Below are 22,380 nucleotides of genomic sequence, written 5' to 3'. Positions count from 1 at the left end.
GACGTAACAAATGTAGCCTGTCCCAGGCCAATCCACCGAGAGAAGTCTTACCACCTTGTATTATCAACTGATGACTGAGCCTGGGGAAACAGACTTTTCACAAGTCAGGAAAACCTGAGCCCCTAAATTATGTAACCTGTCTGTTCACTGAGTTATACTCACCTCCTAATCACAAAAAGACAGAGTTACTCTCTGCAAGCAAATCTTGACATGAGACTACATTTAAATCTGAAATAAACACAAATCTCAGTGCTTGAAAGGTTGCTTAGCCAAGTACAAAGGAGGAAAATGTTCTCTGTTCTAGACATCACAGGGAAAAGAAATTATAGTGGAATTGGACTTGTTTCAGATAAATACTGAACTGTTGTTACACCATTACTAATATTAGCAAACATTTATTGTGTGCCCAGGTTATAGTTTGTGTTACAAATAGATCCCTGGAATGATAGAAAACCAAGATCATTATCTCCCTTTAAAGAGGAATAAGTTTAGTTAAGGAGGGCTAATTTGCTTTATATACCTCAAATCACTCAGGCACTCCAAGTTTAAATTAAATTTGTTAAAAGAAGATATAATTTATCTGGATAATAATATGTGTCACTGGATTGCCAGGATCTAATAAAAGGACATGTGAGCATGCAGTTTAAAATTCACAAGCTCAGGGCGCCTGGATGGCTCAGTCGGTTGAGCATCTGACTTTGGCTCAGGTCATGATCTTACAGTTCATGAGTTCAAACCCCACAGTGGGCTCTGTGCTGACAGCTCAGAGCCTGGATCCTGCTTCGGATTCTGTGTATCTGTCTCTCTGTGGCCCTCCTCCACTTGTGCTCTGTCTCTTTCTCAAAAATAAATAAACATAAGAACAAATTTTTAAAAATACAAACTTCAGGCTGTATTACAAAGCTGTAATCATCAAGACAGTATGGTGCTGGCACAAGAACAGACACTCAGATAGATGGAACAGAATAGAGAACCCAGAAATGGACCCACAAACATATGCCCAACTAATCTTTGACAAAGCAGGAAACAATATTCAATGGAATAAAGACAGTCTCTTCAGCAAGTAGTGCTGGGAAAACTTGACAGTGACATGCAGAAAAGTGAACCTGGACCACTTTCTTACACCATACACAAAAATAAATTCAAAATGGATGAAAAACCTAAATGTAAGACAGGAAGCCATCAAAATCCTTGAGGAGAAAGCAGGCAAAAACCTCTTTGACCTTGGCCATAGCAACTTCTTACTCAACATGTTTCCCGAGGCAAGGGAGACAAAAGCAAAAATGAACTATTGGGACCTCATCAAAATAAAATCTTCTGCACAGCAAAGGAAACAATCAGCAAAACTAAAAGGCAACCAACAGAATGGGAGAAGATATTTGCAAATGAATTATCAGATAAAGATCCAAAATCTATAAAGAATTTACCAAACTCAACACCTAAAAAAACAAATAATCCAGTGAAGAAATGGGCAAAATACATGAATAGACACTTCTCTAAAGAAAACATCCAGATGGCCAGGGTTAGTATCCAACATCTATAAAGAACTTACCAAACTCAACACCTAAAACAAATAATCCAGTGAAGAAATGGGCAAAAGACATGAATAGACACTTCTCCAAAGAAGACATCCAGATGGCCAACCGACACATGAAACAATGCTCAACATCACGCATTATCAGGAAAATACAAATCAAAACCACCACGAGATACCACCTCACCCCTGTCAGAATGGCCAACGTTAACAACTCAGGCAACCACAGATGTTGGTGAGGATGTGGAGAGAGAGGATCTCTTTTGCATTGTTGGTGGAAATGCAAGCTGGTGCAGCCACTCTGGAAAACAGTATGGAGGTTCCTCAAAAAAATTAAAAATAAAACTACCCTATGACCCAGCAATTGCACTACTAGGTATTTATCCAAGGGATACAGGTATGCTGTTTTGAAGGGGCACATGCACCCCAATGTTTATAGCAGTGCTATCAACGATAGCCAAAGTATGGAAACAGCCCAAATGTCTGTTGATAGATGAATGGATAAAGAAGATGTGGTATACATATACAATGGAGTACTACTCGATAATCAAAAATAATGAAATCTTGCCATTTGCAACTACATGGATGGAACTAGAGGGTATTATGCTAAGCAAAATTAGAGAAAGACAAATATCATATGAGGACTTTAAGACACAGAACAGATGAACATAAGGGAAGGGAAGCAAAAATAATATAACGGGGAGGGGGACAAAACATAAGAGACTCTTAAATATGGAGAACAAACAGAGGGTTACTAGAGCGGTTGTGGGAGGGGGGGTGGGCTAAATGGGTAAGGGGCACTAAGGAATCTACTCCTGAAATCACTGTTGCACTAAATGCTAACTTGAATGTAAATTTTAAAAATAAATTAAATAAAAATTAAAAAGAAAGTGTAATTATATGGGGTGCCTGAGTGGCTCAGCCAGCTAAGTATGTGACTCTTGATTTCAGCTCAGGTCATGATATGATGGTTCCTGGGACTGAGCCCCGCATTGGGTTCTGGGCTGACAATACAGAACCTGCTTGGGTTTCTCTTTCCCTCTTTCTCTCTCTCTCTCTCCCTCAAAATAAATAAATAAATTGGGGCGCCTGGGTGGCGCAGTCGGTTAAGCGTCCAACTTCAGCCAGGTCACGATCTCGCGGTCTGTGAGTTCGAGCCCCGTGTCAGGCTCTGGGCTGATGGCTCAGAGCCTGGAGCCTGTTTCCGATTCTGTGTCTCCCTCTCTCTCTGCCCCTCCCCCGTTCATGCTCTGTCTCTCTCTGTCCCAAAAAATAAATAAACGTTGAAAAAAATAAATAAATAAATTTAAAAATAAAAAAAAAAAACAAATTAAAAAAAATAAATAAAATTCACAAGTTCTGTGTACACCATCAGTCATCGTCATTTTCATGGTAAAAATGATGGGTACCATTGAGTTTGCCTAAATTTCATTTGTGCATTTTTCTTAGGCCCCTGTTATCTAATGAATGCCCAAAAATCTATCTGGAAGTTTGAGTAACAGCTGCCTCTCCACCAATAGATTATAGTAATTCAAGTAAGTAGTGCTATTTATGGAGCACTCAGAAAACTGTATGCACACACAATACTTATTTTACCTGAATCCCCCTCATAATCAGAGATCATTGGTTTTTCAGTTTATTGAGGGGTTAATGGCTCATGTGACTCACTGAAATGAGGAAAGAGCAAAAGGCAACAGAAAATAAGTTGGATTTAAAGAAAGAAGACAAAACTTGTCAGCTACTACCTCCACTCATGGGTGTAATTCTACTTGAGTCGTCACCTGACAGAAGAAATAGCTCTTTTCTTTTCTTTTCTTTTCTTTTCTTTTCTTTTCTTTTCTTTTCTTTTCTTTTCTTTTCTTTTCTTTCTTTTCTTTTCTTTTCTTTTCTTTTCTTTTCTTTTCTTTTCTTTTCTTTTCTTTTTGGTGTATTTAAAAAAAGGTAAGGAAGCCCTTCCAGAAAATTGTGTCCAGCAGCTCAGACTTAATAGCTATTGCACATTTGAAGAGGCTTGACTAGATAAAGTTCTCTGCTATAGTGAAGAAAAGTCCAGTAATCTGGACACTGTTTTACATTTTAAATCTTTGGAAACTTCTTTTTAAATTATACTTCTTATTTTGGGATAATTGTAGATTCATATGCAGTTTGTAAGAAGCAATACAGAGAGATCCAGAGTAATTTTTACTCCGTTTCTGGTGGTGATAACATTTTGCACAACCAAAATACTGATATTTAAAAAAAAATTTTTTTAATGTTCATTTATTATTGAGAGGGATAGAGCACGAGCTGGGGAGGGGCAGATAGAGAGGGAGACACAGAATCTGAAGCAGGCTCCAGGCTCTGAGCGGTCGGCACAGAGCCTGACGTGGGGCTTGAACCCACAGACTGTGAGATCATGACCTGAACTGAAGTTGGTCCCTTAACCAACTGAGCCATACAGGCACCCCCCAAAATACTGATATTGATACAATCAAGATACAGAATAGTCTTTGGAAACTTTTACATGATTTAAATTTTTTTAAGTGTTTATTTTTGAGACAGAGAGAGACAGAGCATGAGCAGGGGAGGGGCAGAGAGAGAGGGAGACACGGAATTCCAAGCAGGCTCCAGACTCGGAGCTGTCAGCACAGAGCCCGACATAGAGCTCTAACTCAGAGTGAGATCATGACCTGAGCTGAAGTTGGCCGCTTAACCAACTGAGCCACCCAGGCACCCCTTAAGTGATTTTTTTAAAGTTTATTTATTTTGAGAGAGAGAATGGGAGCATGAGTGGGGGAGGGACAGAGAGAGAAGGAGAGAATCTCAAGCAGGTTCAGTGCCATTAGCGCAGAGCCTGATGTGGGGCTTGAGAGAGAGATCATGACCTGAGCCAAAACCAAGAGTCAGGACACTTAACCAACTGGGCCATCTAGGTGCCCCAAACTTTTAAATGATTTGAGCACTATAATAATCATTTCCACAAGTCAGAAACATTCCTTTGAATTCCAAAATGGCTAAGTAATGTCTTAGGAGATATATGGGGTGTGGGAAGGTAGTGCTCAGTGATGACAGGCCGCTTACTGTGCTGTCTAGAGTATTTACTCACTTTTCTTTTTTTCCAGGAGTTTTAGGCAATTGACAACCAGTTGCAAGTTGACCTGAAGGCGATCAGCTTTGAAGGCAGAGATGAACATGATTTCACCAGGAGGCACTGCAGGCAGCTTGCAAATCACCTTGCTGAGCCGGTTTTGCTGAGAAAGAGTTATCAATGTCATGGGGGCATTAATTTTTTGACATTTACTTTATGTATTCAATAGGCCCCTGTAAGGAATTTCTGGCTGTTTGACAGTGGCCTAAATGTACTTGCTTCTCTGTGGCCCAATTCCCCAGATACGATTCTTGCAATTCAAGTAAGGGTTAGTTAGGTTTCCTTCAGTTTATTCCAATCTATGTTCTGACTGCAACTTTTCAGAGTTCTTCAGGAAGTTTCTGACAAAAATGAAAGCCTTTGGCAAGTGTCTGAGGAAGTAGACAACAGATCAAGATTCCCCTCCCCAAAGGATATATTAGTCACTTATGGAGAAATTCCAAGACCTCCTTGAAAATAAAACATTAATGAATATGAAAGGGGGATCCCCCATTGGAATCAGGAGAAAGCACATAACATGAAAATCATATGGAGGGGCGCCTGGGTGGCTCAGTCGGTTAAGTGTCCGACTTCAGGTCATGATCTCACGGTTTGTGGGTTTGTCAAACCCAGCGTCAGACTCTGTGCTGACACCTCAGAGCCTGGAGCCTGCTTCGGATTCTGTGTCTCCCTCTGTCTCTGCCCTGTCCCTGCTCGTGCTGTCTGTCTCTCTCTCAAAAATAAATAAACATTAAAAAAATTAAAAAGAAATAAAAATAAAAGCATGTAGAAATAAGGACACAGAATTGTTCAGAGAAATAGATAAAACAGAAGCTTGAAAACTGCACATTTCTACATTTGGACATCTAGAAAACTTCTGAAAAATAATCTAATACCAGGCACCAACACATTTCTAGGGAAAGCTAAATCTGCTAAGTATTTCTATAATTTCAACATATACTTGAGATGAATTGTTGTTTCTGCCATTGGCATCCAAAGATAAAGTTATTTACCAAAATGGCACCCTTGCATGCTGAGCCATACAAGCAAAAAGACAGGACAGTATGAAAACCATCTATTTTTCTTGCGATGACACACGCGGTTTCCTAAACTGCCAGCACTTCTCTCTGGTTTGATCCCTTTATGTCAAAAAAGAGTTAGGATAGTTGTCTAAACTTCCCCTGCCATACTATAGGTCTAGAAAAATCAACAATGAGGAACTAAGCAGCACAGACAGAGCTGGTTTGAAACTCCTGCCTGCTTAGGGAGAAGAATAACTAGCTTAGCAGGGTTTTGTGGTCACTTGTTTTCCTTCCAAAGAGTAGCTCAAACTCTCCCATCACACAAATTCAATCTACACACATCAAAGAAATTCAATGGGAATCCAAGGAAAGAGAAGAGGTAGACAAAACAGACTGAAGTATAACTTTTCAGTTCCCAAATGTCTCAACTAGTTTAAAATTTTTCCTTTCATGGGGCAGGAAAGAAATTTTTTTAATGAAAAAAAAAAATCCTTTCACTTCATCACTTCTTAAAACCCCAGGGAAATTAAACAAACAAACAAACAAACTTGGTAAAAGAAAATGAAGGACTTTCAGATGAGAGAGACTGAAAACAGGTAATAAATAGGCAAAACTGGAGTAGAAATGAGGAATTGAGAGCAAAAATATTGGCAAGGAGAGTCTCCCAGTTCGAGGTATCTTTGTGAAATTTCATTCAAGAATTATTTTTTGAGCCAGCTACAGTGAATAAGACCCTGGGTTTACTTACTATAAATAACTTACATAGAGAATGATACAGATTCCAGACAATAATACAGATTTCTGGAGAAATGAGGTAACTTTTGGTTATTTTAGTGTCTTAAATCCAAAAACTATGTTAGTTTACTTTTCACTAACATTCCTGTAAAACTGTCTCTATGGAGCTTCCTACCGTCAATATGTACAACCAGAGAAATGAAGATTGCTTGGAGTTCTAGAAGAGGATACAGCAGAGATAGGACCCACTCTTTTGGGACTGCAGCATCAAACCAGGAAATCACCTGTGTCTCACCGATCAGAACATCCTGTATTTTTTTTAAAAATCAGACACACCTTTGTACTATGTAATCATGTTAATGTCTGGTAGCCAAAAAATTATTTTTGCTTGCATCTACCTGTGTCTGCTCTTTCAATTTTGTCTGAAACACTGGCTCTCTGAGAATGTGTCTTGATCTGGGAGAAAATGGCTATCCTTGAATACACCTGGATGATCCAAGGGTCTCTATCTTGGCCTATTTTTTTTTTTAATTTTTTTAAATTTTTTTTAACGTTTATTTATTTTTGAGACAGAGAGAGACAGAGCATGAACGGGGGAGGGTCAGAGAGAGAGGGAGGCACAGAATCTGAAACAGGCTCCAGGCTCTGAGCAGTCAGCACAGAGCCCGACGCGGGGCTCGAACTCACATACCGCGAGATCGTGACCTGAGCCGAAGTCCGACGCTTAACCAACTGAGCCACCCAGGCGCCCCATTGGCCTATTTTTTTAAATACTGATTTGAATTTATTGATATGGAAAAAATTGGCAAAGACAGCAGTACGTGTATCATTTTCATGTAAAAAAGAGTATAGGCTTATTTATTTATCTTGGCAGTTTTAATGCCAATTTAGTGAGCTAAGCAATGAACTAGAAACCAGAATGCCAGTTAGTGCTAAAATGGAGTCACTGAGTGACCACAGGACTTCCTTCTTGGCCAAATTGAGAGAGAAGACAACTGTCATGAATAATACCAGTAGCCTCAAAGCACAGCCCTCTGCTGATTTAGATGGCTACAGATGAGTAGCTTCAGTGTTTCACCCGCTGGTGCAAGGTATGTGTGTGCGGTGGTGGGGCGGGATTCAATGATTTTGATAATCCTTTGTGACCTTCCAGGTCAGAAAATACCAAAACTGAGGCCTAATGATTCCCTAGAAAGAATCTTAGAAGAGGCCATATACTCTATTTGTATTTTAACTTAGTCATCTTAATATTTCTAAGATAACATTCTCATAAAAAATCCAAATAAGTCCCTTTTGTATCTTTTGATTACCACCCAGTGCCACTTTTCTCTCCCAAGATAACCAATGTTAACTAGTTGTTACATATCCTTCCATTCCTTTTCTGTATAAATACATAAAGATGACTTTATATATGTTATGTTTCACATTAAATGCAGGATATCACATTGTACATATTTGCTTACATTTTCACTTACAATGTTTATAGAGAGCTCTTTTATCTAGATTTTACCACCACCCTTTCATCTAATTTAAGCTCCTCATTTTCCAGAAGTGGAAACCTAAGTCTAAAGTAGTAAAATGACTTTTGGGGTGCCTGGGTGGCGCAGTCGGTTAAGCGTCCGACTTCAGCCAGGTCACGATCTCGCGGTCCGGGAGTTCGAGCCCCGCGTCGGGCTCTGGGCTGATGGCTCAGAGCCTGGAGCCTGTTTCCGATTCTGTGCCTCCCTCTCTCTCTGCTCCTCCCCCGTTCATGCTCTGTCTCTCTCTGTCCCAAAAATAAATAAACATTGAAAAAAATATTTTTTTAAGTAGTAAAATGACTTTCTCCTAAGGTGAGATAGCTACAGAGTAGGGACCAGAGCCCAGCCAGTACTTTTAAAATCAAACAGGGGGCGCCTGGGTGGCGCAGTCGGTTAAGCGTCCGACTTCAGCCAGGTCACGATCTCGCGGTCTGTGAGTTCGAGCCCCGCGTCAGGCTCTGGGCTGATGACTCAGAGCCTGGAGCCTGTTTCCGATTCTGTGTCTCCCTCTCTCTCTGCCCCTCTCCCGTTCATGCTCTGTCTCTCTCTGTCCCAGAAATAAATAAAAACGTTGGAAAAAAAAATTAATAAAAATAAAAAATAAAATCAAACAGAAATAATTCGTTATTTGGTGGAAAGAGTTTGCAGAAACTGAAAGGGGGAAAATCCACTCAGAATCCAGTCTCTCCAATAGTTAAACTTATTTTTTCCCTCTGGTTTTTTTTTGTATACAGAACTACTTTTTTACACAGTTGTAATCAGAGTACAAATTCGACTGGCTTTCACTTTTTGTTAATCAGATGTTTATGTTACTATGAAGATGGCTAATTAATTGGCAATGAATGGTGACTTAATATTTAATCGAGTAGTCAAAACCTCTTCCTACTAAATCAAGCTCCTTCCCACTGTATGAACCCCCTTCCTCTCATCCCGCAAATTCTCACCACTGTTTCATCTTCCCCTAAATCCTAGGTCCGGTCCATTCTCATGCCCCTGAAAGCCATTTCTCAACTCAAAGAGCTCCCATCTCTACCCTGGGTCTCCAGGGAGATCACCTTACTACTCTCCTGGGCAGGGGTCTCCTCGGAGTTCCCCGAGGTTCCCAAGAAGAGGCTTCACGAGTTAGGCCTGGGAAATCCAGGACGTGAGGGTCGCTATTGGCCACGCCCCAGTCTCTGTTTGGGAACCCCCAGAATTTACAGGAGTACAGAGACTGCAGGGGTCATGGTGGGGTCAGGGTGAGAGGGCCGGCCCAGCCTTCTTCACGTGACCCTGTTTCCCCAGGGGAGGAGTTCGTTTTTCCCACCAGAGGGGGCGCTGGGGGCGAGGGGTGAGGGGCGACAGGGGCCGGCTCCCTCCCTTCCCGGGTACTCCTGGGCGTTGCTCCTGGGCTCGGGCCCTGACGCCATCAGCCTGCGACGGGGGCTGAACGCACTTGACGCCATCTCCGGGCGCCCGGCTGGGGGGGGCGCTGGGTGTGGGGCGGCTCCGGGGCCGGGGATGGCGGCGGCCGCGGTCGCGGTGGCTCCGGGACGAGCGGGAGGAGCCCGAGGAGCGCCGTGAGATGGGCCGGTGAGTGTCGCCGGCAGTGCGGGCCGCTGGGCCTGCCTCACTGAGGCCACGCAGGCCTGGGCTCTAAGCTCTGGAGGAAGTGGCCTCCTGGAACCCATTGCCCCGCCGGACCGGGGCCCAAGAACCGCGAACCCGGGGAGCGAAAGAGGCCGCGCCTAGAGTCCCGCGCGCTTTTCTCCGGCCTGGCCCAGAAGGCGGCCTCAGGCCCTGGAGCCCCCGCGGCTGTGTCCCCGAGGGCCGGGGTGTCCCAGTCTTTGGTGCGGGAAGGGGCCCCCGAACAAGGAAGCATCGTCTGCAGGGCCTTGCCTCTGCCTCTCTGTTTGAAGGGTCGACCCCCCAGCCCTAAACGTTGAATTTCTAATTTCGGGCCCTACCCTTGTGGAAGCAAGGATTGCACGATCACGAGAAGCCATAACACGTAGTCTTTTCCAAGCTCCACTCTTTTCTGGCGGGCGCACCTCACCGAATTTTGGGCTCAATCTCTTGATTCTGGACTCTGGCAACGTTGGCAGCTCTCCAGGACGGACCCCCATCCTCGTTAGCTCGGTCAGGGTCACAAGCCGCGTCTACACCCTGAGAAGTCCTCTTTGAGCCCCTCCTGAAGCCGAGGTTTCGGATTCCGAAATGTGTTTTCCGTTGTGGGAACCTGGTGCACAGGCTTGACTCTTTGTTGTCATTCCCTCACCTTTTGCCTCTTTTAATTCTTTTATTAGGCTGTGTTTGGCTAACCCAGAGGCAGGTTTTCCTTAAGGTTTTAGTTGCAGGAAGCAAAGATCGTTCAGGGATTGGAGATGTGACCCCAATTTCTGTTGCCAGTGAGGGAGAAAGCTAATTGCTTTTCAGCTTGAACTGAAGCTGCCAAAGAAGGGACGCAGGACTTGTGCCCACCGTGTAATTTGTGTTTGTGAAACTGAGAATTTTTCTTTCCCCCAGGTTTTCCTATCTCATCACCTTTTCCTGTACATACACACCTTGCCACTCGATTAAAGAGATAAATGTTGCCTTCAGTTTGATTGGAGGCTTGCAGTTTTGTAGGACTTGGACAGGACAGTGGCTAGTTTCTCGGAGTACTGGTCAATATTACTTTAGCTGTTTTGAGAGATTAAGGTTCCTTTCTTGAGTGCTTGATGTTAATGTATGTGTAGATTAAGATATTGATGGTTTAATGTGAGTTTTGTTTCCCCATTGTTAGCTACATGAGGACCAAGGCAGTGTTTTCATTTTCTGTCACACCTGATTCAGCACTTGGTACGAAGCTGTCACTCAGAACATTTTACCCACACACACCCAAAGGATCCTTTTTTTTTTTTTACCCTGAAAATCCGTTAATAAGGCTTCCCCTTGAGTGACTCCCCCTTGACCTCTTTTTCTGCCCCAGAAACATAAATAATTGTTCTTTTTCTCTAGTGCCACTTTTGTCATTTAAATAACCTCCACATCTGTTTTCATCATCCCTGAATAAAGGTGAAATCAATACAGTTGATTTTTCCAGCTTCCCATTGGTCACATGGGAATAAATGTTGAGTCTTCCATTTTTGGTTGTGCATTTACCTGAAATTGGGATTGGAAGTAAATTTAACCTTTGGGAATGGATACAGGTAGAGAATGAAGAATATGACATTAAGGAAAACGACGAAGCTTGAAAATTTTTCTTCAGGGATGTCTTTCTACAAATTAGAGCTTAAGACATAGCCTTTTCTCTATTCAAATTCCTACACACTCTGGATAAATGTACTGTTACCTCAGGAGCAGAGGATGAGGCAGGGACTCATGGACTTTAATGTTTTTGTGGCTTTAGAATTACCTTTCTGGACGACTCAGGGGAAAGTGAGAGTCTAGGCTCCTGCTTACTTTATCCCTATTTCTTTTTCTAGGCTCCCAAGGCAGTGGGGAGGACACTGCTTCTTACTACAGCTGCTCAGAGGCACCACTGGAAGCTCAGGTAATAACAGGAGCTTTGGACACCTTCTTGCAGAAAAAGCATCTGGGATTCAAGAGTGGAAAAACAGAACACAGTGTGATACCCAGATCTAAAGAACTGGAGCCTTGATTGGAAGAAATAGGTGACAAAGTTTGTATGCATTGAAATGTTCAGAACAAAAGGATACTTTATGACAATGGACAAAAGCACGTATGAAAGGTGACAGAAAGGGGAGAGAGAGCTTTCTTATGAATCATATAGGCCTATGATAGTAATAAGCAGTTTGAAGGAATGGAGCCAGAATTTTAGGAAGTTGTTCCTAGAGCAGACCTACAATGGAAAAGGAGCCATTGGCAAAAGAAAATACACAGGACAATAGAAAGAGAATGAATGAAGAAAGTACATTGAAGATGGCCAATGAGAAGAAAAGAAGTCTTTCCAGACTAGGGGTAAAAAGTCTATTTGAGGTCAGAAGAATTTTGTTGCTCTTTAGGGAGGAGGAGAAACAGATAAATTATGAAACACACTAGTACAATCATTCTCCCCATAGGGCCCAAATTTGAATGTAGTATTTCATGCGGCAAAGAAGATACTATTTTTCATTGGCACCTGGGTCTTTGAGATAGTGGTGATATGAGGCAAAGGAGGATGAGAGTGTAACCAGGTCTGGCGTGGGGGTGGGGGTGGGGGGATGGGAAAAGGTGAGATCATAACCCAAATTAGTCTGGGGAAAGGAAGCAAGGATGAGGTCATATGTTCAGGAAAGAAGATAGCACGGTAGTCTTTGGTGACAAAAGGAGAAGCTTAGGAAAAAGAACCAGCAACAAAGACCATGTGGTCAAATCTTCTCTTAGGGAAGAAGGCTGGGAAGAGTCAAGGTCTCTGTCAAGGCACAACTAATCATGAAGATGGTGGTCTCTCTGGGGTTGTAGAGCCCACAGGTTATTTACGTATCATTGAGTGTTTATTCTTGTAGCTGTCTGTGGTTTCCCTATTTCTTTCATGTCCTGGGCTGGATGGATAGGGGAGTGGCATCCTTGTTTGCCCCTTTCTCATACATTTTTCCCCTGGCAGCACCCTTTGTAACATCTTCCTCCATAGGCATGGTTTCTGCTACTTCCTTTGACTTAGTTCACCCCTAGGTTACTTTTCTTTGCTTCTGATTTGTTCCCTAGCAGATGTGGGCGCCCCAGCCAGCAGCAGAGAGGGGTGCAGGGGAGCCACAGAGAAGCCCCTTCTGATGCCCCAAGGAGCAAGCCGACCCCTTCCAGGCTCAAGGAACACCACAAAGCAATATGAAACCTGTTCATGAGAGGAGTCAGGAATGCCTTCCACCAAAGAAACGAGACCTCCCCGTGACCAGCGAGGATATGGGGAGAACTACCAGCTGCTCAACTAACCACACACCCTCCAGTGATGCCTCTGAATGGTCCCGAGGGGTTGTGGTGGCCGGGCAGAGCCAGGCAGGAGCCAGAGTCAGCCTGGGGGGTGATGGAGCTGAGGCCATCACTGGTCTGACAGTGGACCAGTATGGTATGCTGTATAAGGTGGCTGTGCCACCTGCTACCTTCTCCCCAACTGGCCTCCCATCTGTGGTGAACATGAGCCCCTTGCCCCCCACATTTAATGTAGCGTCTTCACTGATTCAACATCCAGGAATCCACTATCCCCCAATCCACTATGCTCAACTCCCGTCCACCTCTCTGCAGTTTATCGGGTCTCCTTATAGCCTTCCCTATGCTGTGCCACCTAATTTCCTACCAAGTCCCCTCCTTTCTCCTTCTGCCAACCTCGCCACCTCTCACCTTCCTCACTTTGTGCCATATGCCTCACTCCTGGCAGAAGGAGCCACTCCTCCCCCCCAGGCTTCCTCCCCAGCCCACTCATTCAACAAAGTCCCTTCTGCCACCTCCCCACCTGGGCAGTTGCCACATCACTCGAGTACTCAGCCGCTGGACCTTGCTCCAGGCCGGATGCCCATTTATTATCAGATGTCCAGGCTACCTGCTGGGTACACTTTGCATGAAACCCCTCCAGCAGGTGCCAGCCCAGTTCTTACCCCTCAGGAGGGCCAGTCTGCTCTGGAAGCAGCCGCTGCCAATGGACAGAGACAGCGAGAACGAAACTTAGTAAGACGGGAAAGCGAAGCCCTCGACTCCCCCAACAGCAAGAGTGAAGGCCAGGGACTGGTGCCAGTGGTAGAATGTGTGGTGGATGGACAGTTGTTTTCAGGTTCTCAGACTGCACGGGTGGAGGTGGCAGTGCCAGCACACCGAGGGACCCCAGACACCGACCTTGAGGTCCAACGGGTGGTTGGCGCTTTAGCTTCTCAGGACTATCGTGTGGTGACAGCTCAGAGGAAGGATGAGCCCAGCCCTCTCAACCTGTCCCATCATACACCCGACCATCAGGGTGAGGGGCGAGGGTCAGCCAGGAACCCAGCAGAGATGGCCGAGAAAAATCAGGCCCGAGGGTTCTACCCTCAATCCCATCAGGAACCGGTGAAACACAGACCTTTACCCAAAGCAATGGTTGTAGCCAATGGCAACCTGGTGCCCACTGGAACTGACCCAGGTCTGCTGCCCATGGGCTCGGAGATCCTGGTGGCATCAAGTTTGGACATGCAGGCCAGAGCCACCTTCCCAGATAAGGAGCCAACGCCACCCCCCATTACCTCCTCCCACGTGCCCTCCCATTTCATGAAAGGCGCCATCATCCAGCTGGCTACAGGGGAGCTGAAGCGGGTGGAGGACCTCCAGACCCAGGACTTTGTGCGCAGTGCCGAAGTGAGCGGGGGGCTGAAGATTGACTCTAGCACGGTCGTGGACATTCAGGAGAGCCAGTGGCCTGGATTTGTCATGCTGCATTTCGTGGTTGGTGAGCAGCAGAGCAAAGTGAGCATCGAGGTGCCCCCTGAGCACCCCTTCTTTGTATATGGCCAGGGCTGGTCCTCCTGCAGCCCCGGGAGGACTGCACAGCTCTTCTCTTTGCCCTGCCATCGGCTGCAGGTGGGAGATGTCTGCATCTCTATCAGTTTACAGAGCTTGAACAGTAACTCAGTTTCTCAGGCTAGCTGTGCTCCCCCAGGCCAGCTGGGTCCCCCCCGAGAAAGGCCTGAGAGGACAGTCTTGGGACCCAGAGAGCAATGTGACAGTGAGGGGAAGAGCCAGCCGCCAGGCGAGGGCTCCCAAATGGTAGAGCCCTCGCAGCCGGAGCCTGGTGCTCAGGCCTGCTGGCCAGCCCCAAGCTTCCAAAGATACAGCATGCAAGGGGAGGAGGCACGGGCTGCACTGCTCCGTCCCTCTTTCATTTCACAGGAGGTAAAGCTGTCCATCGAAGGGCGTTCCAATGCAGGAAAATGAACCTCTCTCCCAGACCAGGACTGGGGCTTCACCCCAGAGCTGGGCCTCACCGTGAGCAGGCAGAGGATTTGCACATGCCGAGCAGGGAATGGCTCTCTTGGCAGTGAGATTGGGGGGAAAGAGGAGGCATGAAGGCAGCCTCCCAAGGCAGGGTCTGTTGCTCATTACCCCATGGCAGCCTTTCAGGACAGCCCCAGAGGGTGCTGCGATGGAGAGCAGCAGGCTTGAGCCAAGGAAGGATGGGGGTGCACACAAGATAAGAAACATTCCAAATATCAGGGCCTCCCTGTTCTTTCCTCCCCATCCCTAGCTCCTGCAAGGGGAAAGTTGGGCTTTGGGGGCAGGTGGCAGAGGGAGGGAGCAAAGAAAGAGCCAAAAATGATGATCCACAGCTTATAGTAGCAGTTCAACTGTCTGAAGTTTTTTTCCTTTCTTTTTTGTGGTGGGAGGGCAGGAAGCCCCATGATTGGGATTAAGAGGGTTCCCACCCAGAACTCTTCTTTTGAGAGCTGTGCACTTTAAAGGGTGATTTTGTTACAGATGTCTGTGGGTTTGTGGGGGAGGAGCACTCATCTACAGGACTCTGCTTGATTCTGTGCTTCAGCCCTTTCCCATCTCCCCACCATTCCTCCCACAAGGCTTCTAGCACCAGGAGAGAGAGAAACCCCTCCAGGGTTCAGAGTGAAGTACTGCTTTGGCAGGGACCCAGTCGGGACTTTAGGAGAAAGACCTGATGGCCAGGTGACCGGGTTCTAGGCAGGGCTTCTGGAAAGGTAGCTGATGTAACAAAGCTCCTCCTACCCAGCATGCCAGACCTACTTCGAAATTGTACTGAATTTCTAGTTGGTAATGGTGACTTTTGAAAGAACCAGTGGACCTTTTTACCCAGTCCCCTACTCTCCTCTGTCTATGTTGTGCCTAAGTGCCTGCGCTGTCCCCACCCTTCTGCTGCCCTAACCTCTGCATGGTGTCTTGACCTGGGCCTGATTTGTAGCTGCACTGCCTTTCCCCTTCTGCACAATTGTTTTTGTCTCCTCTGACCAAGACCTCTTGTTTTTGGTGTGTAGGGGTCTCTTTGATTTCCTTTTTAGTTATATTTCCTATTTTTAAAAACTCATAAAGAATCATGTCCCCTCCTCTTCTGCAGCTGAACAGCTTGGTAGAGAAACAAGAAGGGAACTGTGCCCTGGGTCAGGGCAAATACACCTGGCTGGGCAGTGCCCATCCTGGCGTTTTTACATAGCCCCTCCCATCTTATTCCACTTCCTGTCAGCAATCAGGCTTCTCGGAGCCATCCCCTCCCACAGCCAGCTCTGAGGTTCTGGGATAAGGGTCTTGATAAGTTTCTAGTACCTGAAGTCTTCTAGATTTCATTTCGTGGTGGAGAATTCCTCTGCAAAGAGCATTCTTAATCTTAGTTGCATTTGTCCCCTTGTGTCTTAAGCCCATGTTTTCTTCACAACTTTTAGCATCAGCTTGGACTGTGGGTTTCCACTGGGTATTGAGAATTAGGCTCCCCCACCAGCTTTCAGGTGGGTGGGTGGGTTTTTTGTTTGTTTTTCAGGGGTCTTCAGACTCTTGAAGCAACTCAGGGTATTGTCCACCCAGCTCTCTGGTGAGGCTTCTCCCATAATATGATCCTGGCATTTTCTTTAGAAATGTACTTGGACTGGCCGAGGCCTTGCCTGCCATCAGGAGTCCCAAACCTCTGAGGTCTGATCTCTGCTCTGTCAAGGACTTCAGGCAAGTCTTGTGACCTCTCGCTCTTTCACTTCCTCCCCAGCTGCCAAATGGGGATTAATAATCTTACCTACCTCCTGGGGGGAGGGGGAGTTCTGAGAATGGAGTCATTCTTAGTGTTCTGGTGCTAAAGGTTGTTCTCCGGGGGGAACTAAGTGACTGAGACTGGCTTGTTTGCTCCAAGCCCTACATGCCACTGTTTCATTCCTAGAGAGCAATTACCTGGTCAGTCAGGTTTTAGGGGCCCATCCAAAGGAAGCTGCTGACCTGACTGTGAGTACTTAAGTCTCCAGGTCACCTCAGAACCAAACACCAACTGTGTGTGGTAAACACTCAACCTTGTATGCATGTGGGATCATCGCCTTTCCCTTCTCTGTCCCCCATTTTCTCTGAATGCTGCTTTCTCTGGCTTGTTTCCTACAGAGGAGGCCTGTGGGAATAAGTCTTGAGGAATCCTCTCGGATGACAGCCCCAGGAGAAGGCCTCATCTCTGACTGTTCCGTGGTCAACTCATTCCTAGGGATTATTGTTTGCACGGGTTTCTCAGAAACATCCTTCCTCATAGGAAGGCTCACCAACTGAATACAGTGGCATTCACATAGTAGACACTCAAGAAGTGTTCCCCGAGGACACCAATTGAGCTTCCTCTTGTGGGAGCAAACCTATGTCCAACCAGATACAGTAGTTTGTCCACTTCCCAGCCTGGTAATTTCCACTGAATCCTGGAAAGAGAAAATCTTGTGCACAAATTGGGCCCTGACCTTTCTGCTGCTGTTCTCTTCTGTCTCTTACTGGTGAAGGAATATCAGCAGCTCTTCTAGTACCATGCCATGTGTATGTAATTTATTAATACTCGGTTTTGCAAAGCTGCAGAGGTGTGTTTTGTCAAGTATGGGCTCCCGGGAACAGAGGCTCTGTGCTCTAAATCTTGGTCAGAGCTGTGGCATTCTGCTTGCCTTTTCCTTCTGGTTCAGTCTTTTCTTCCAGGCATGAGAAATAAAAGGAGCCTGTGGTGTATCTGTTCTTCCTTAAAGGAATTTCCTACGTCTGTAAGAGACCTAAGAGCAGTTTGGGGATAGTGAGCATTTTAGTGGAAGCTGTCAGCTTTTTGGGAAATGGGCAGTTGAAGCAGGCCAGAGCCACTCCCTTGTCAGTAGTAGGAGATTCCCAGAGTTAAGGAGTAGAAAGGAGGCCTGCTAACTCTGGCACTGAACAGGAGTGGCTTTGTACCGATTTGGGAGTAGAGTGACTAGGTAAAGGATGAGTAATATGCCCAAGTCTTGGATCATCATTCCTATCAAGATTAGTGTACGTGGGGAGGGGTGGGGGGCATGGAGGGTGGTGGTGTAGGGGAAGGGAATTCAGAGCTGAATGCTTGTACCCAAGGGGAGGGCCCCTAGCAGATCTGGACTGACCCTTCTACATTTTTGGTCCCAGTCAGTTGTAACACCAAGGGCTTTGGTCTGTGCTGCTTTGCCACTGCTGCTGTCTGCTCACTGTCCTGCCTGCTACCCTTTATAGCTCCCTGTCCTTCCATGTCTGAGCATAGAGGGGAAATCCAGGCATCCTGTCCACTCTTACCTGTGCAAGTGTTACTTTATAGCAAAGTCCTATTGAATAGGGATAGTATGAAATGCTGCTGGTGGGCTGGTGAATCCAAAGGGATATGGCTTCAGTGCTTGCTGGGAGCCCTTTGGCTCCAAAATCTGTCTTGAGGGAGAAGCAAGCAGGTCTTCTTAGTGGGCGTTTTCTATGTATTAATCGCTTTCCTTTGTGGTATCTTGTATCCTGTTTTTAAAATAAATGATGAGGAACCAGGTTAGGGCCTGTGTCAGCATCCTAGGGAGGTTCATCTGGCTCCAGTTAAGTGGATTCTGGGACTGGAGAGCATTTAAAGTTTGACTGAAATAGCCCCTCTGTGGGTTTAGTTTTATTTTTACTAGTGGACATCATAGGAGATAAACAGGGTGGTGATATGATTTAGACCTGCAACAAGCAGGCACATTGGAGAGGTGAATGATCACACTGGAGATGAAGGGTGGATGTGGGTTGACTGGGAAAGGGCCTGGGTCCATTGGAGTAAAGATACCTGATTAACTGAACTGGCCATGGAGATTAGGTCACAGTCTTAAGAGCAAAGGGTAGAGGTCAAGTTTTAGGGAGACTTCCTGGCCTCCTAGGGCTAAGTTTAATAAACCACACCGAAGCTACAATACTTTCCAGATGAGAAAAAGTGTACACTACAGTTGAAGAGCTGGACTATGTAAGGTGGATGTTGACCAGGAACCTATCAGCCCTTTGCTGGGAAGCCTTCCCCATCCAGCTTCCCTGGGCTAGGGAAGGCCTCCCACATTATGCAATAATAAAATAAGCATCTGGGTCTTTGCAGCTATCAGTTGCTCTTTCAACTCTAGGGTCCATCTTTGGGCCAGAAACCTGGTCTGGGCCTGGGATGACACCGGCCCTCGATGCTAGAGTTGACTGCACTCTCTCCTTACCTGCAGACTATGCACAGTGCCTGGGGTGGAAGGAGGAGAGCTGGTGCGGTTTGCCCTGCTGAGCCTCCCCAGCAGGAACAGTAGTAATAAATGCACTTTTCACACTAAGGTTTCTTTATTAGTTCTCCTGTTAAGCCTAGATCCTCCCCTGGTAGATTGCAAATTCAGTCTGTGTGATCCCAAAGCCATTCTACTGCAGATGCCCAGCAGTGAAGATGGCCTCAAATTGGGTTCCTGTCTGCAGTGTGTATGGCAGCAGCCCATGTGCCTTTACCTATTGTCAAACTTGCAAGCATTTATTTCTGTCTTTATGACTGTCACGGGGACTGAGGTTCTTCAGAGAGAGGGAGCTGGTGACACAGTGGTTTTACACCCACTCCCTAGACAGGGAGTTTGCACGTGGTTGTGAGCTGTGAGTGGTTAGTGCATTGCTAGTATTGCTGAAGGCAGGGTGCATCCCTCATTTGCTTGATACACTCAAGAGAATATAGATTGTGTTGGGAAGAGACTGACTGTACTCGTGGCAAACTTGAAGTATTAAAATAAGGCTGTCCCCTACAACCTTCCTAGTCACACACAGGATCCCTGTAGCCAAAACAGTATATGTTCCAGCTGCAGAGAGCAGACTGCTCTCAGCTTGCACAGCACCTTAGGGGAGGGAAGAATATATGGATAGGGAATGGGGTGGAGATAGGAAAGCAGGAATGTTGTCATCCAGGTGGCTTTAGGGTCCTGAGGAGTAAAGAAGGATGGCACTGGGGAGGTCTGGATGGATCTGATTTGTGTAGGAGTTCCCTGTAGATAAATTACTGATCCCCCAACTACTATCCCCAGTATGTAATGGCTGAATTAATATGTAATCAACTGCATTGTATCTAAAGCCTTAGAACTAGTCAGGTGCTCCCCCCACCCAGTACCATTTCTTACCCTCTAATCCTACCTGATCTTTAACAAAGCATTAATAATTCTAAGGATAATCTCTATTTTGTTGTGCTTTTTTGTAACTGTTTTAAATAAATCAATTTGTACTGTATATTTGTACTTTTGTGAGATCCTTTTTGCTGTTTTACCATTTTAAGTCTCTGTACTTGGCTACACACAGATTGTATTTTTATTGTTAATGCTCTTCTTATGGATACCTGCATTTAACTTGTGGACTATGTAAACACAATATATATCAATATCTATATATCTATATATCTATCTATATAAACTACTAGCTTTTCCTTCTGGTGTTTGCGCCTTCTTCTTATCCCAGCCTTAGATGGTGGCTGCTGGGTGGGGGATAGCTTGTGGGAGAGCTTGTAATATACCAAATTGTTCCCATCTTTATGTGGTGGACTCTGGGCAGATTGTGCAAGCTAGTCCTGAAGCATGGCTGCACGTTCTTTTGGTATGTATTTCAATGATCCAGAAGTCTACCTATACACTTAGATGTTAGCATGATCAATCACAAGGACTTGTAGATATCCTCACTGCTGGCCTTTTCTCCAATTCTTTCCTTTCCTCGGGAATATTGCCAGAAATTGCTGGAATACATCAGCAGCAATCATAACTACTGCTTCTAAATTAGAAAGCTTGCCAGTAGTAGGAGGTGAAACACACATGTTTGTGACTCAGATCAGTTTATTGAGCACTTACTAGGTGCCACAAACTATCCTAAGTTACATTTATTATATTAATATATATTAGCTATTTATTAATAGTCACTTGTTGCTAGTATTTTTATTTTGTGTTTGGGGAAACGAAGACTAAAGTAACTTCTCCCCAAAGTTATAGTTTGTTTTAATAAAAGTTATAGTTTTTAATTTTTTAATGTTTATTTTTGAGAGAGGCCAGTGGGAGAGGGGCAGAGAGGAAGACAGAATCTGAAGCAGGCTCCAGGCTCTGAGCTATCAGTACAGAGCCCAATGTGGGGCTTGAACTCATGAACTGCAAAATCATGACCTGAGCCAAAGTTGGACGCTTAACTGACTGAGCCACCCAGGCACCCCAAAAGTTACAGATTTTAAAGGGCAGTGCAGAATTTTAAATCCAGGCATGAGATTCCTGAGTTTGTATTAACCACCAGTTTGTTGTGATACTTAGCAGAGATAATCTATGTAAAATGCTCAGAATAATCTTTGACACAGAGTGACTACTCAACCATTTTGAAGCATCTCAAGTAAAAGTTCAATATGGATCTTTGTGAGACAGGCAATTGGCTCATTAAGTATTTTAAAAGTCCAGTACTTTGAAATAAGTTTATTAAAATTTTTGTGTTCCCCAAACAGAACTATCTCAGCCTGTCTGGTAGGAATTAACCTGTTTGGTGGTGGTGGTTGGGGGGCGGGGGCTGTCAGTTAACACTATTTAATAGCCTTAAACCTATGGAGGTCGGAGAGGAGTCCAAGTTTCCTTGTTATGATATTGGAAGAGGTCCACATTCCTGGCATAGTTATTTTTCTGGCTACAGCTTAACTAGGGCACTTCCTTCTGGACCTCAAGATCTATAATTATCTAAACTGTACACAACCTTTGGTGCAGGCTAAGGAAAGTTCTGTACTTGTTCTGTACCATCACAGACACTTTTAAGAAATGACCTCAGCTCTGGGCTCCTCGGCTTGGCAGACCTACAAAATGGTCATTTTGCTTGGGCTTTGACCACTGTCAACTTCAACTCTCTTCTCACTTTAATTCTGGATTTTTCTCAATGGGTTTTATTCCACCTTGGCTCTGGGGAATAAATAAGAAGATGGATCACTTCTCTCAAACAAGAGTTCCTTGGTACTATAGATCTTAATATTGGAGCTATTTAATTTTTTTGAAATTTTAGATTTTCTTAAATATTTATTTTGAGAGTGAGAGAGACAGAGAGTGCGTGCACGAGCAGGGGAGGGGCCGAGAGAGAGAATCCCAAGCAGGCTCCACAGTGTCAGCACAAGAGCCCAACATGGGGAGTGGATCTCACAAACAGATCATGACCTGAGCTGAAATCAAGAGTTGGACACTGGGGGCTCCTGGGTGGCTCAGTTGGTTGAGCAACTCTTGACTTGGGCTCAGGTCATGATTTCATGGTTTGTAAGATCGAGACCCACATTGGGCACAATACTGGCAGCACGGAGCCTGCTGGAATTCTCTCTCTCTCTCTCGCTTTCTCTGCCCTTCTCCCCAGCTCGTGCTCTCTCAAAATAAATAAACTAAAAAAAAATTTTTTTTTAATTACAAATAGAGTTGGATGCTTAACCAAATGAGCCATTCAGGTGCTCCAATATTAGAGCTACTTCTGTGAACGTATTCCTCAATAAAGCTGACCGCTGTCTAGGATAGGATTAAAAAATTTTTTTAAGTTTATGGGGCACCTGGGTGGCTCAGTTGGTTAAGCGCCCGA

At 45.2% G+C, this 22,380-nt stretch overlaps 1 protein-coding gene and 1 long non-coding RNA gene across 3 annotated transcripts in view; both read left to right on the top strand.

Annotated features, from left to right (window-relative positions):
- LOC111558079 overlaps positions 1–6,790 on the top strand; it is a 28,106-nt gene extending 21,316 nt beyond the window's left edge. Inside the window, exon 3 of the long non-coding RNA XR_002738627.2 lies at positions 4,636–6,790. This is a non-coding gene — a long non-coding RNA (uncharacterized LOC111558079). The remainder of the gene's footprint in view (positions 1–4,635) is intronic.
- Positions 6,791–9,341: 2,551 nt separating this feature from the next.
- Positions 9,342–20,236, top strand: ATXN1L (ataxin 1 like). Of its 2 annotated transcripts, none has more exons than XM_006941688.5 (3): positions 9,342–9,489; positions 11,364–11,431; positions 12,589–20,236. In XM_006941688.5, the coding sequence occupies exon 3, from the start codon at positions 12,706–12,708 to the stop codon at positions 14,770–14,772; it is 2,067 nt and encodes a 688-aa protein (XP_006941750.2). In that variant the 5' UTR covers positions 9,342–9,489; positions 11,364–11,431; positions 12,589–12,705; the 3' UTR covers positions 14,773–20,236. The 2 variants fall into 2 exon arrangements, with proteins under 2 accessions (XP_006941750.2, XP_011288536.1); XM_011290234.4 differs by having other exon boundaries at positions 12,586–20,236.
- Positions 20,237–22,380: the final 2,144 nt, after the last annotated feature.

This window comes from Felis catus, chromosome E2 (assembly GCF_018350175.1).
Source record: "Felis catus isolate Fca126 chromosome E2, F.catus_Fca126_mat1.0, whole genome shotgun sequence".
NCBI classification, from domain to species: Eukaryota; Metazoa; Chordata; class Mammalia; order Carnivora; family Felidae; genus Felis; species Felis catus.
The sequence above is the reverse complement of the archived record's forward strand: the minus strand, read 5'-3'. Positions and strand labels throughout refer to the sequence as shown.

What these genes read in the sequence shown, in the direction of transcription:
- ATXN1L (XM_006941688.5), top strand. Translation starts at nt 12,706, where the DNA reads ATGAAACCTGTTCATGAGAGGAGTCAGGAATGCCTTCCACCAAAGAAA.